Source organism: Papio anubis, chromosome 7, assembly GCF_008728515.1.
Source record: "Papio anubis isolate 15944 chromosome 7, Panubis1.0, whole genome shotgun sequence".
NCBI lineage: Eukaryota > Metazoa > Chordata > Mammalia > Primates > Cercopithecidae > Papio > Papio anubis.
The window spans coordinates 25,470,850-25,483,237 of record NC_044982.1 but is presented as its reverse complement, the minus strand read 5'-3'; the positions used below and the strand labels follow the sequence as shown (position 1 = coordinate 25,483,237).

Sequence of the window (12,388 nt, the reverse complement as noted above, 5' to 3'; positions counted from 1 at the left end):
ACAGCACAAAAGACAAAAAAAAAGGTAAAATAGACAAAGCACTAACAACTCAAACAGAGACAAGACGTAGTACAAATATGACATAGTGTTATGGGAACACAAGAGAGTGTACCAAATTCAACTTGGGGGACAAAGTATGATCAAATATTACTTACATTATTAGTAAATAATATTTGAGTTTCTGTTTGTGCTTAAAAGCAGCGATCCCCAACCCCTGTTAGAAACCGGGCTGCACAGCAGGAGGTGAGTGGTGGATGAGCCAGCATTACCATCTGAACTCTGCCTCCTGTCAGATCAGCGGCAGCATGGGATTCTCATAGGAGCAGGAACCCTACTGTGAAATGCACATGCAAGGATGGAGGTTGTGCACTCCTTACACCTGATGGTCTGAATTAAAATTTCATCCTGAACCCATCTCCGCTGCCCAATACGTGGAAAAGCTTCCTTCCGCAAAACCAGTCCCTGGTGTCAAAAAGCTGGGGGACCGCTGCTTTAAGGAGATTAGCCAGGTTTTTCTATTTGTTTAGGGGAAGTGCAGGGAGTTGCCAGACGGCATTCTTAAGAGACGCGTAACATCAAGTGAAACCCAGAAGTGAAAGCAGTACATAATTTTGGAAAGATGTAAATAAACTGGATTAATATTACTGATCTGATCTTGTCTCTATCGTCATACTATTTTACTGACATTTAAAAAAGAGACAGACACATAAACAAATAAAGTACATAAGTTCCTCAAGAAAATAACCATTCCTCTTTCATTTTAGTGCTCACAGCACAAGAATATAACACAAGTAGATCCAAGTGTTTATTTTGATGTAAATGCAGCTAAAGAAAATACCTGGGAGTATGGCAAGAAATAAACCTGGAGACTTCAAAGAAATAAGATCCACAAAAAGATCTTATAAACCATGTTGAGTTGTTTAGGCTTTTCTCAGTAGGCAATGAAAAGTTGTTAAAAGGTTTTAAGATTTTTAGAAAGACAGGCCAGGCGCAGTGGCTTATGCCCATAATCCCAGCACTTTGGGAGGCCAAAGCGGGCAGATCACCTGAAGTCAGGAGTTCAAGGCCAGCCTAGCCAACATGGCGAAAGTCCGTCTCTATTAAAAATACAAAATTTAGCTGGGCGCAGTAGTGCGTGCCTATAATCCCAGCTACTCAGGAGGCTAAGCAGGAGAATCGCTTGAACCCAGGAGGCGGAAGTTGCAGTGAGCTGAGATTGTGCCACTGCACTCCAGCTTACGCGACAGAGCGAGACTCTGTCTCAAAAAAAAAAAAAAGATGGCTATAAATCAGCCAGGTTAGGAGGGCATAAGATGAGAGGCAGAGAAACCATTAAGGAGACAATACAGCATTTACTGACAAATTATGGACACTATGAACTAAGGAAATGAAAAGAGAGGCTGAGAAAAAAAAACAGTGTCAAACATATTAAGGGACTGCAACCATGGCAAAACTGCAGTTAAAGAAAAAAAAAAGCCGCGTACAGTGGCTCACGCCTGTAATTCCAGCACTTTGGGAGGCCAAGGCGGGTAGATCACAAGGTCAGGAGATCGAGACCATCCTGGCTAACATGGTGAAACCCCGTCTCTACTAAAAATACAAAAAATTAGCCGGGCGTGGTGGTGGGCACCTGTAGTCCCAGCTACTCGGGAGGCTGAGGCAGGAGAATGGCATGAACCCAGGAGGCAGATGTTGCAGTGAGCCAAGATTGCGCCACTGTGCTCCAGCCTAGGTGAAAGAGCAAAACTCCATCTCCAAAAAAAAAAAAAAAAAAAAAAAGGAAAAGAAAAACTATTAACAAGAATTGGTAGGGCTTGATACCTTGGATATTAGAGGTAAGGAAAAGGGAGGATTCTACACACCCAGTTCCAGAAAACAGAGTAAGCATCATAAAACTAGAGTCATGTCTGCCTCATTCACTCCTAAATCTCATGACCCTTATAAATAGCCCAAGACTCAGTAACTGCTTATTGAATAAAGGCCGAATGAACAGCTTAGAAGGCTGGAAGGAGAGTGCTGCCACCTTTGAGGGGATGATGAAGGATGGGCACAGACAACAGTAATTTTTTAATACATGTTTAATACATGTTGAATCTAAGTTAAGCTGTATACAGGAGAAATTAGAAACAACTGGGTCTATAGCACTGAAGAAGAGTCTTTTGTGCATATAAGAAGAGGGAAAGTACCCAGGGAATACATACAGAAGAAAACAGAACCCTATACTGATCATAATAGAAGATTATTTTACCTGCTGTATAACAGGAGCTTGTACTCCACCAGGCTGCATCTGTGGTATAACCTGTTGTTGTAGAACCACTGACTGCTGAGGCTGAAAGATATATTGGGCACCATTGGCTGCTCTGACCACCTGAAGAAGCTGGCCTAAAGCAAAAAGCATGCATTCCAAGTTATCATTTTAGCAGTGACCATCTCAAAAGAAATGAATTCATATTTACTTTCATACCACCAAAGGCACAGAAATTATCAAGAAAACTGACAATTTTATTAAAGACTATCATTCATACACAGTATGCATAATCCTCCCCTTCTCTGACTTCTCGCCATGTTCAAATACATTCCTTAAAATGTTTTATTTTTTATATTTATATCCTCATTCAGCTATTTCCAACAAGGTTTTAACAACAGATTATGAGACTTGACTAAAGCTTACATTATCTTTGCTAACCTTAGGAGTCAAGAAAGAGCAATAAGATCAGACACTTTAGGAGCTGTTCATTTTTAAAGCTTTAAAGGAACAAAAGCTTAATAGCTCATTTAATATCTTGAACCAAACAAAGTACCACAGAACTTTGCTTCAAAATTGGTAAAAGCAATAAAAGTTCGCTAACCAGTTATCGTCATACAATTCACACAGAATCAAATTCCCTCAATATGTTCCTTTAGATGACCCAGAATCTTGAATTGATTAAAAAGCAAATTACATCTTATTATAAACATGTAGCAAGATAAGCCCCTAATTTCACAAATTTACAATAACAAAAATAACATACATACATAGAATAGAAAATAAATAACTACTATATAATCAAGATTACAGGGGACACTTAAAATCCATGTAAATAAATTTTTCAAGTACTAATATGCCAAAACACAAGAGCTAGACATTGGTCTTTTGTCAATGAAGAGATACTATGTATAATAATAGCATACAATAAATTTGCTCTTAATATGCTCTAGGAATTACTTTCATATCACAAGTTCAAATAAGTTTAATACTCACTTGGCATGGTAAATGTGTTTAATAAAAAACTAAGTAAGCATTTTTATATAATCATACTTCAATAAGAGGGTTATCATGCACAGATCAAAGGTTCAAGTACAATTTGCATCTTCTTTACTGTATCCTCAACAACGATTACAGTTGTATGTGTTACAGCCCTCAAATAAAGTTATTTTAATAACCTAAACCAAATGGTAAAAGAAATATTAGTATTTTCCGTCTTTCAAAGAAGACAAAACCTAAGGGCTAGATAGTACAATTTTCTGAATTACATTGTAAAATGCTTCCATCATTCCTAATTACCTGAATTTGTTAATATCTGCTGAACAGGAGTCACACCTGCAGGGAGTGCTAAGGTAGCAGCCGTAGCAGCAGCACTCTGAAAAAAACAAAGAAAAAATATCAAAACCACATACATATATAATACTATCTGTTTATCTCTAGCATATTTTAATAGTATATGAAACTTTTTGTTTAGAATATATCAAAATTTTAAGAATCTAGTAAGGCTAAATCCCATTTTATAAAATGGTACAAGAAAGATCAACCTAGCCTAAACAACCTACTAAATTATTTTAAGTCGTTAAATACAACAATATCATTGGGTTTTTTTCCCCTAGAGAAGGTGTTCTAAGTAAATCTCACAGGTACTGTAGCTCTTTTTTTCCTTCTCGTCCCATCAATCTTCTTTAAGGTACCAAGCCTTCCTATACTTGATCTAACCTATACACTTTTAGACAATACCCACATTAACAATGCTGTACAACATATGAAATAGCTATTTCATTACTGCTTCCTTTCCCACTGTTTCCTTATCCCCATTTCCTTGAGGCAGAAGTGTAACTGTCTACTTTTTAGAATTCTTAACTTTTAAAATTTCTACTAAATCAACAGAGATCTATAAAGAACACTATTATCAGAAGACTTCACTGGGAGTATAGCTGACAATTCTTCTAAGATGTCATATTAGCAAAGAAAAAAAGGGACATATTGGCATTATATTCTAGGTGAAACATGTATTAAGAACAGATTAATACAAAAATTCTGTAATTCTTAAGAAAAGCCACACCAGGCACAGTGGCTCACACCTGTAATCCCAGGACTTTAGGATGCCCAGGCAGGCAGATCGCTTGAGCTCAGGAGTTTGAGACTAGCTGGGGCAATATGGTGAAACCCCATCTCTACAAAAAATACAAAAATTAACTGAGCGTGGTGGTGCACACCTGTAGTCCCAGCTACTTGGGAGGCTAAGGTGGGAGGATGGCTTGAACCTGGAAAGTGAGGTTGCAGTAAGCTGAGATTGCGCCATTGCACTCCAGCCTGGGTGACAGTCGCAAACTTTAATTTCAACATTTTGAAATGAAGTTAGTATGTGACACTTAAGTTATAAAGATATACATGGGATTATATTATGAATTTCTTAAAATCCAGGACAAATTCTTGACTTCCTGGAGAATTCTGGAGAGTTTTCTCCTCCTGTCCTCCCACAAAGAATTATGCCATTCTCTCGTTTTCTATTCTGTACTTTAAGTATTTTCCTGTATCCCACTAGAGCTACACATTTTGGTAGTTTTTTCCCTCTCTTTTCAATCTTCTTTGGGTACCAACCATTCATATATTCAATCTAACCTATACATTTTTAGAACTACCCATATCTAGAAAAGCTTAAAAAAATAACTGCTTTGGAAATGCTAGTGTCAGAGAAGTCAACAAACTTGGAAAATTATTAAACCAAGTTAATAATTCAACTACTGTCTAATCTGGGCTCTATCTAGGTATATAGCTTTCCAAGAAAATAAACTTGTTGCCACTTGACAAACCTAAGTAATTTCTACAACTTGGGCCTGAAATGCCCACTATGTCTCCAGAATTTAACGATAGCCCACCAGGTTGATCCGTGTTTAAGTTGAATACTCAATTATCCAATTTAAGATAAATCTTGTCTATATAAGCAAATTAAAGGTTATCTAAGTTTAAGGGAAATACTAACCACCACATACTACTAAGAAATATTTAAAAACAAAAAAACAACAAAAATATTATTTAGAAATATCAAGGGCCTATAATTCGTATTTTGAAAGATAACAATTCTTCCTCTACCAGCAAACCGACATAATAGTTTCTATACAGAATACATGACCCAGTAACTACCTGCACACCCCCCCACAAATTCAAGCTGCATAACAGGTATTTGCTGAGTCACGTACCATACACAAACCACCTTGTACTTAGTAACTATTAAAATTTCTTCTTGTATTCCACAAAACAGCCCAAGCACAAATAATGCATTAGACCAATCATTTCATAAAAATGAACTGAAAACAATGGTTTAATAGAAGTTCCCTGAAATAGCCTTCCACTATTATTATCTCACATTTTTATTAGTTCATTTCTAAAGCAAACAGAGCCATTAGAAAGAACAAATGTATTTCTGCTGAATATTTCCGAATCAGAAGTAATAATGCAAACCCACAAAAACCTAAAACACTTCCATTGGTACAAAGCTTATACTGATTATGTTCAGAAATACATGAAGGAAACACTGACTAAAAACAATAGAGTAAAATGTAAAATATACAGAAATGTTAAATCAATTTTTCCTGAATAACTGACCTATAATTTGTTTAAATACATCTGCTCTTTAGAATAAAGGAGATTTAACCAGTAGTAGAGATGGACCACTAATTTTTATCCCAGAAATAATTTATTAATTCAAAATTATCTTCCACAACATTTAAAAATCTTTTAAACGTTAAAGGAGATTCTGCCAAAATTTGTTTTAAAATAATGCGAGTTATTCCCTAGGATATAGTCTTAATAACATCAACTGCAATATGCAACATATAGTGAGACTTTTTTTTTTTAAGGGTGGAGGTTAAAAAAAATTGGGGCCTGAGACTTAAAATGGAGTTTTTTCCAATAAAAAATCTTGTGAGAAATAATGGGCATGAAATTTATTCTCATGTAAACGAAATGATTCTAGTAACTATAACTACAAGTACAAACAGAGATCCTTGATATTTGTGAATTTAAAAACTGCAATTTCTACTATCATGTAGAAACTTTCAATTCTGCCACAGTATGAATTTGTGAGGCTGGTAATGTGTAGGAGGAAGTCATTTGCCTAGTGGTAAGCCCTTCTCATCTGGCTTTTACCACAAATGAGCTTTGTGATTCACTGTCACTCGCAAAGTAGAACTGATCTTTTCATATACTGCTTTTTTTAAAAAAATTTGAGGCTGGGTGTGATGGCTCACACCTGTAATCCTAACACTTTGGGAGGCCGAGGTGGGCGGATCACTTGAGGTCAGGAGTTGGAGACCAGCCTGGCCAAAATGGTGAAACCCTGTCTCTACTGTCTCTACTGAAAGTACAAAAAAATTAGCCAGGTTGGTGGCATACACCTGTACTCTCAGCTACTCAGGAGGCTGAGGTAGGAGGATCACTTGAACCTAGGAGGCGGAGGTTGCAGTTAGCCAAGATCGCGCCACTGCACTCCAGCCTGGGTGACAGAGCGAGACTCCATCTCAAAAAAAAAACTTGAACAGAAAAAAAAAAAAAACTCATTCCTAGTACTAACTACTTACATAGGCTAAAAGATCTTTTTACAAATATTGATTCTTTCTCCTTTAAATAAAATTTTGGCTGAAGAATGAAATGTAAGAACTGAGTCAACCCTCAATGAAATTAACGGTCTGTATATTTTAAACAGAATAAAGAAAAACCATTTATAAGGAAGTACTGAACTACTCTGACTGTATTTTAATGTTTTATCCAAAAAAAAAAAAAAAAAAGAAAACAACTTCAAGCATATAGGTAAAGATTTTCTAAGGATCTGAAGAGGTTCTTTCAAGTTCACAGTTAAACTATACTACATTTGTTGAGAAATATTGTATGTCTGAAATGTAATTTGAAAATGAGTAAGGACTTGTAAAGTTTAGTGGATAGTCCTCAGAAATATAAAACTTCTAATGTAACTCAACTGGTTAAAATGTATTCTATGGTAATTTACACACTATAATGACTTATTAGACTATACTATGGTTAAGTCAAAGCAATATTTTTAAATGCTTGATTTTAAAAATAGTTATACTGAACTATCCAAACAGTTCATCTTCATTTTTTAAAAGTTAACAATTCTTAGCCTTCCCAACTTCTTGCAATTACCAGGTCTCCTGAAATAGAACCATACTTGGCATTATAAGTTTGGTAGGTACCCTAAAACTTTTTCGGACATAGTAGGGAATGGAGTAACTCTCACAAAGCACCATTCTTTTAGTATTCTTAAACAATTCCATAATTTTATGAACCTTAATGTCTAGGTACCAAGCTAAACTTCAGATCCAATATTCAGGAAACTAAAATAGCTGTTCTGCCTGAGTCTTCAATAAACTTCAAGTTGTTAATATATGACATATATAGGCATAATCACAATTTGAGTTAGAATTAAGTACAGCCAATCAAACTGCTACATTCTGAGTCTTACCATGTTTGATGCATTCATATGCTGTATCAACTTAGAATCTGGAACAATAACTTGTGGTGCTGTGGCTACAAAAAAACAAGTACACATGTAAACAAGGAACCATGAGGCTATTTTCTGATCACAAGAACACTTTACATACAATGATGAAAACTTTTTTCATGTTTTCCATGTTTTCTGCACTCAAATGCTTTCAATCATTTGCTCTCAGGACAGTATAAATTTATACGGCAAGTAACAGCTGTGATATACCCACCCTATACTAGAAAACACAAATATTTAAGCTTTGGGAGGCCAAAGCGGGCGGATCACTTGAGGTCAGGAGTTCGAGACCAGACTGGCCAATATCATGGTGAAACCCCGTCTCTACTAAAAATACAAAAAAATTAGCGGGGTGTCAGGCTGAGGCATGAGAATCACTTGAACTCGGGAACTGGAGGTTGCAGTGAGCCGAGATCATGCCACTGCACTCCAGCATGGGTGACAAGCTCCATCTCAAAAAAAAAAAAAAAATTTTAAGTGACAATTCCTAAGGATGCAAGGGAATTTAGGAACATGAAGTAGTGAGTTACTTAACACCTAAACATACACACATACACAGTTCTATGCATTCCTAAGTAAACTGGATATTTTCAAACACAATTTTGTCTTAACTCAAGGTTAACTGTTTTACTGATACAATGATACCACTGTTGCAATGAGTTACTAATCCAATAAAAGTAAGCTCAAAAAATTGTGACTAGTTTTTGAAACCTACATAGTCCTTTTCTTCCAATATGACAAGTTGACAGACTCATGCTACTTTCATCGGCTGTTTAAAAAATACAAATCAGCCGGATGCAGGGATGCATGCCTGTAGTCCCAGCAACTCAGAAGGCTGAGGTGGGAGGATCGCTTGAGCCCAGGAGTTTCGGGCTATAGTGCGCTATGCTGATTGGGTGTCCAACTAAGTTCGGCATCAATATGGTGGCCTCCTGAAAGCAGAGGACCACCAGGTTGCCTGAAGAGTGGTGAACGGGCCCAAGTTGGAAAAAATACAAATCAGAAATAATGGCAATGTTACTTAGGCATAAAAGGAATTAAATGTTTGATTCCGCAAATTTCAGAGAACAGACGGATAACTCCATTATCCTAATATTCTCTGAGTGAAGAAAATCAAATTTTAATTTATGATGACCTAAAATCCTAATGCCAGGTCTGAAGGCAACAGGAAGAACAGTCATCAAAAAATAATAAAGGGATAAAATTATTTGATACAAAGTATACACTAAAATTAGGTATGAAAACTACCACTAGACGTCAACAGTAAAATAACCCAAATAGACTCTTCTACTGTGTATCATTACCAATTTTAAGACACATATATATACTGTCAAATGAGGCAAATAAGTAACTAAATGATTACATTAAAATGAACTTTTCATCTACTTCTAGTGTCCTCTCCCATAAAAGCAGATGCACTGAATTAGAACGCTCAGAAAGTTTTATAACTGAATAGACGTGTGTCATGAGAGAAAATACAGATCAAGTTTCTTAGCATTTTCTGGGCTCAGATTTTCCTCAGCTGTGAAACTGAGCCAAGGGCTATTTTACAAAGCCCTTATAAGGTGCCAATGAAACAGTATCTATAAAATGACTTGCAGAGTACAAAGCACTATGGACACAGTCTACGAATATTTGCTTTTTCTTAGCTTTAATCCAAGAAATATAAATTAAGATATGTTATATATCCACGCTTAACTTATAATAAATCTAATTCAGTCCGTTTAGGCTTACATAAATTACTATGGAACTGAATTTTCAGATTGCCAAAGTATACAAAAAACTCTAGAATTTAAGATATATTTTAAAAACTAATCTGAAACATGTCTCTGAAAGAACATGTTTCATAGAGAAAGCAAATAACTATTTTACCATATAATTTAATAAAGTCCTTAGTAAATAAACCTTTTAGGTTTAACTTATTTTAGGAAATCCATCACTACATAGCCTTTTCAAAACTAAATAGTAATACAACTTAGGTTTTCAATTAGTAAATTACTTGTCTACCATTACTCTACAGATACAACCTACGTTTTATACAAATTTATATACATTTACATACACCCACACCCCTCAGCCAAGAGAAAGGGGAAAAAAAGCCCAAAATCAACATAGGGGTTTTTGTTTGTTTATTTTTAGGTTCTCCATGCGCCCCTTAAAAGACAAGATCCAAGAAATGTAGAATATTTCTCTTCTTTCATGATGACAAACTTAATTCCAAGTCATAAGTAGGAAAACAAATCCAGTCTCACCTTGCTGTGATGCAGGAATAAGGACCTGCTGGGTCTGCGCTTGCTGAGGTACTGTCTGCTGAGGCTGAGCTTGCTGATGGTGGTGATGGTGGTGATGCTGCTGCTGCTGGGGTTGATGCTGCTGTTGAACTTGCAGTAGAAGCTGCTGCTCTTCTGAATGAAATCCATCTACTGCCCTGGACTGCATTAGTTTGTTTTCCCATAACTAAGGCAAAGAACATTAAAGATTTCTAAGTGAAAAATAACTCTGGACAGACGAACACAACAGTCTTATTAATCTCTTTATAAAGTTATTCCATTTTAAAAACTGATACAGACACAGAAATACAACAAATCGATAATTCTAACCCAAGTGTAAACAATAACAAAAACAAAATTTTAAAGTATCAAACCTCATTTTTGCCACATCAGAGTACTGGAGATTTTGTTTCTTTTTCTATCTTCAATAAACTTTCTATAGTAATTCCTTAATCAGCAACTATTATTTAGCAGAGTTTCATATAAGCTACTTCTTTAGTAATCAAAGATTATCCTTTATAATATCAAAATCATTACTAAATTATTTTTATATGGAACTTTTTCCTTATAAAAATACAAAATATAAAATTTTCTGCTTCAACATGAAAAACATAAATTCTCAAATAACATACACAATATAAATTCATTTAGCACAGTGAGAAACAGAGATAATCCCCCGAAGAAGAAAAGCCTAACTTTCCATCTGTCCAATCCTACAGAAAGAAAAAGAACCGGCGATGCCTGAAGATCTTAGTAGTTATCGCAACACTTCTTGAAATGTCCTTCCTTCTTCCATTATGCCAATTGGCAATCCTTTTCTGTTCAGCCATTTCTATTTTCTCATTTCACCTTAGGTTCTATGATGGGAAAAATCAGAATGGACAAAAAGAAAGAAAAGAAAACATGTGCAACGATTTCATTCTTCTACCTAACACATTTCCTCTCTACCAGGTTTAGTGTTCATTCTGGAGCCTTAACCTTACAAGAAACTGGCCAAAAAGTCACAAACTATTCCCTGAAAATGCAGATAAAACTTCATTCAGTCATTCTGCACACAAGGCTCTATACATACTTTGTCTTCTCTTCTAGGATTTGCTCTTGGGATATTGCCTAATTGACTTTAAGCTTCTATCATATCCTTCAAGAACGTCCCTTTGCCATACTTACAGAGAGTTTTTTATTTTATTATTATTATTGTTTTTTAATTTAAGAATTAGAGACAAGATCTCACTATGCTGCCCGAGCTGGTCTCGAACTCCTGGGCTCAAGCAATCTGCCCGGCTTGGCCTCCCAAAGAGCTGAGATTACAGGCATGAGCCAACATGCCTGGTCATACTCCGTAGAGATTTTTTATAATCTCCTGACCCTTCCAATCATTCCAGACATTCTAGATTTGTTGTCTTGATGCTAGTAACAATTCCACTAAATCTCTAATGGCTTACTGAAAAAGCAGATATTAAGGTCAATTTCCTAGGGAATCCTACTGGCAGGCACAGTATTTAGATTTACCTGAAGTCTATTCTTAGAGAGATGGTAACAAGATCTATCTCACTGGTTGTTGAGAGGATTAAATGGCATATCTATGTAAAACAATTATCAGTGTTACATAAAATTGGTGATCAAAATATATTATTATTGGTGGCAATGGTGGTGGCATTAACTGTTTAATAAATCCTTATACCAGAAGTCAGGAACCCAGTTAGTCCTGGTTTGGCCACTTATGTAACCTAATCATTTATCTTTCTTAGGCTTTCTTTTTTTTCTCTTTTTGAGACAGAGTCTCGCTCTATCGCCTGGGCTGGAGTGCAGTGGCCAGATATCAGCTCACGGCAAGCTCCGCCTCCCAGGTTTACACCATTCTCCTGCCTCAGCCTCCCGAGTAGCTGGGACTACAGGCGCCCGCCACCTCGCCCGGCTGGTTTTTTGTATTTTTTTAGTAGAGACGGGGTTTCACCGTGTTAGCCAGGATGGTCTCGATCTCCTGACCTCGTGATCCGCCCGACTCGGCCTCCCAAAGTGCTGGGATTACAGGCTTGTCTTAGGCATCATCTTTACCCAAAAGGGGAACCAATCGGATTAGATTACTTCTAAACTCACTTCCAGTGAATAAATTTAAGTCTCTGCTAATCCCAGGCGAAAGACAGCTAGCTTCTTCCCGTAGTAACAAGCACTACTTTTTGAGAGCCCATGTTGTGTCTGATTCATCTCTGTAAAGTGGGCATCTAGCATAGCGCACCATCAAAATAGATACTCATATGCTAAATAAAACACATTATGACTAATGTATTATATATAGTAAGGCTTCCAAACAGTCTGTTATCACCCAAACCTTCTACATCTTCTCCTCTCTTC

At 36.3% G+C, this 12,388-nt stretch overlaps 1 protein-coding gene and 1 non-coding gene across 4 annotated transcripts in view; both read right to left on the bottom strand.

Annotated features, from left to right (window-relative positions):
- GTF2A1 (general transcription factor IIA subunit 1) overlaps positions 1 to 12,388 on the bottom strand; it is a 45,640-nt gene that overhangs the window by 18,517 nt on the left and 14,735 nt on the right. For all 3 annotated transcript variants that reach the window (XM_031667933.1, XM_003902128.4, XM_009212073.4), the window contains 4 exons: positions 10,019 to 10,223; positions 7,728 to 7,792; positions 3,545 to 3,620; positions 2,249 to 2,382 (listed from right to left, as the gene is read on the bottom strand). In XM_031667933.1, the coding sequence (XP_031523793.1) occupies positions 2,249 to 2,382; positions 3,545 to 3,620; positions 7,728 to 7,792; positions 10,019 to 10,205 (462 nt within the window). In that variant the 5' untranslated portion in view covers positions 10,206 to 10,223. The remainder of the gene's footprint in view (positions 1 to 2,248; positions 2,383 to 3,544; positions 3,621 to 7,727; positions 7,793 to 10,018; positions 10,224 to 12,388) is intronic.
- Positions 8,806 to 8,949, bottom strand: LOC116276235. The gene has a single exon (XR_004185664.1). It is a non-coding gene; the product is annotated as a small nucleolar RNA SNORA79 (small nucleolar RNA).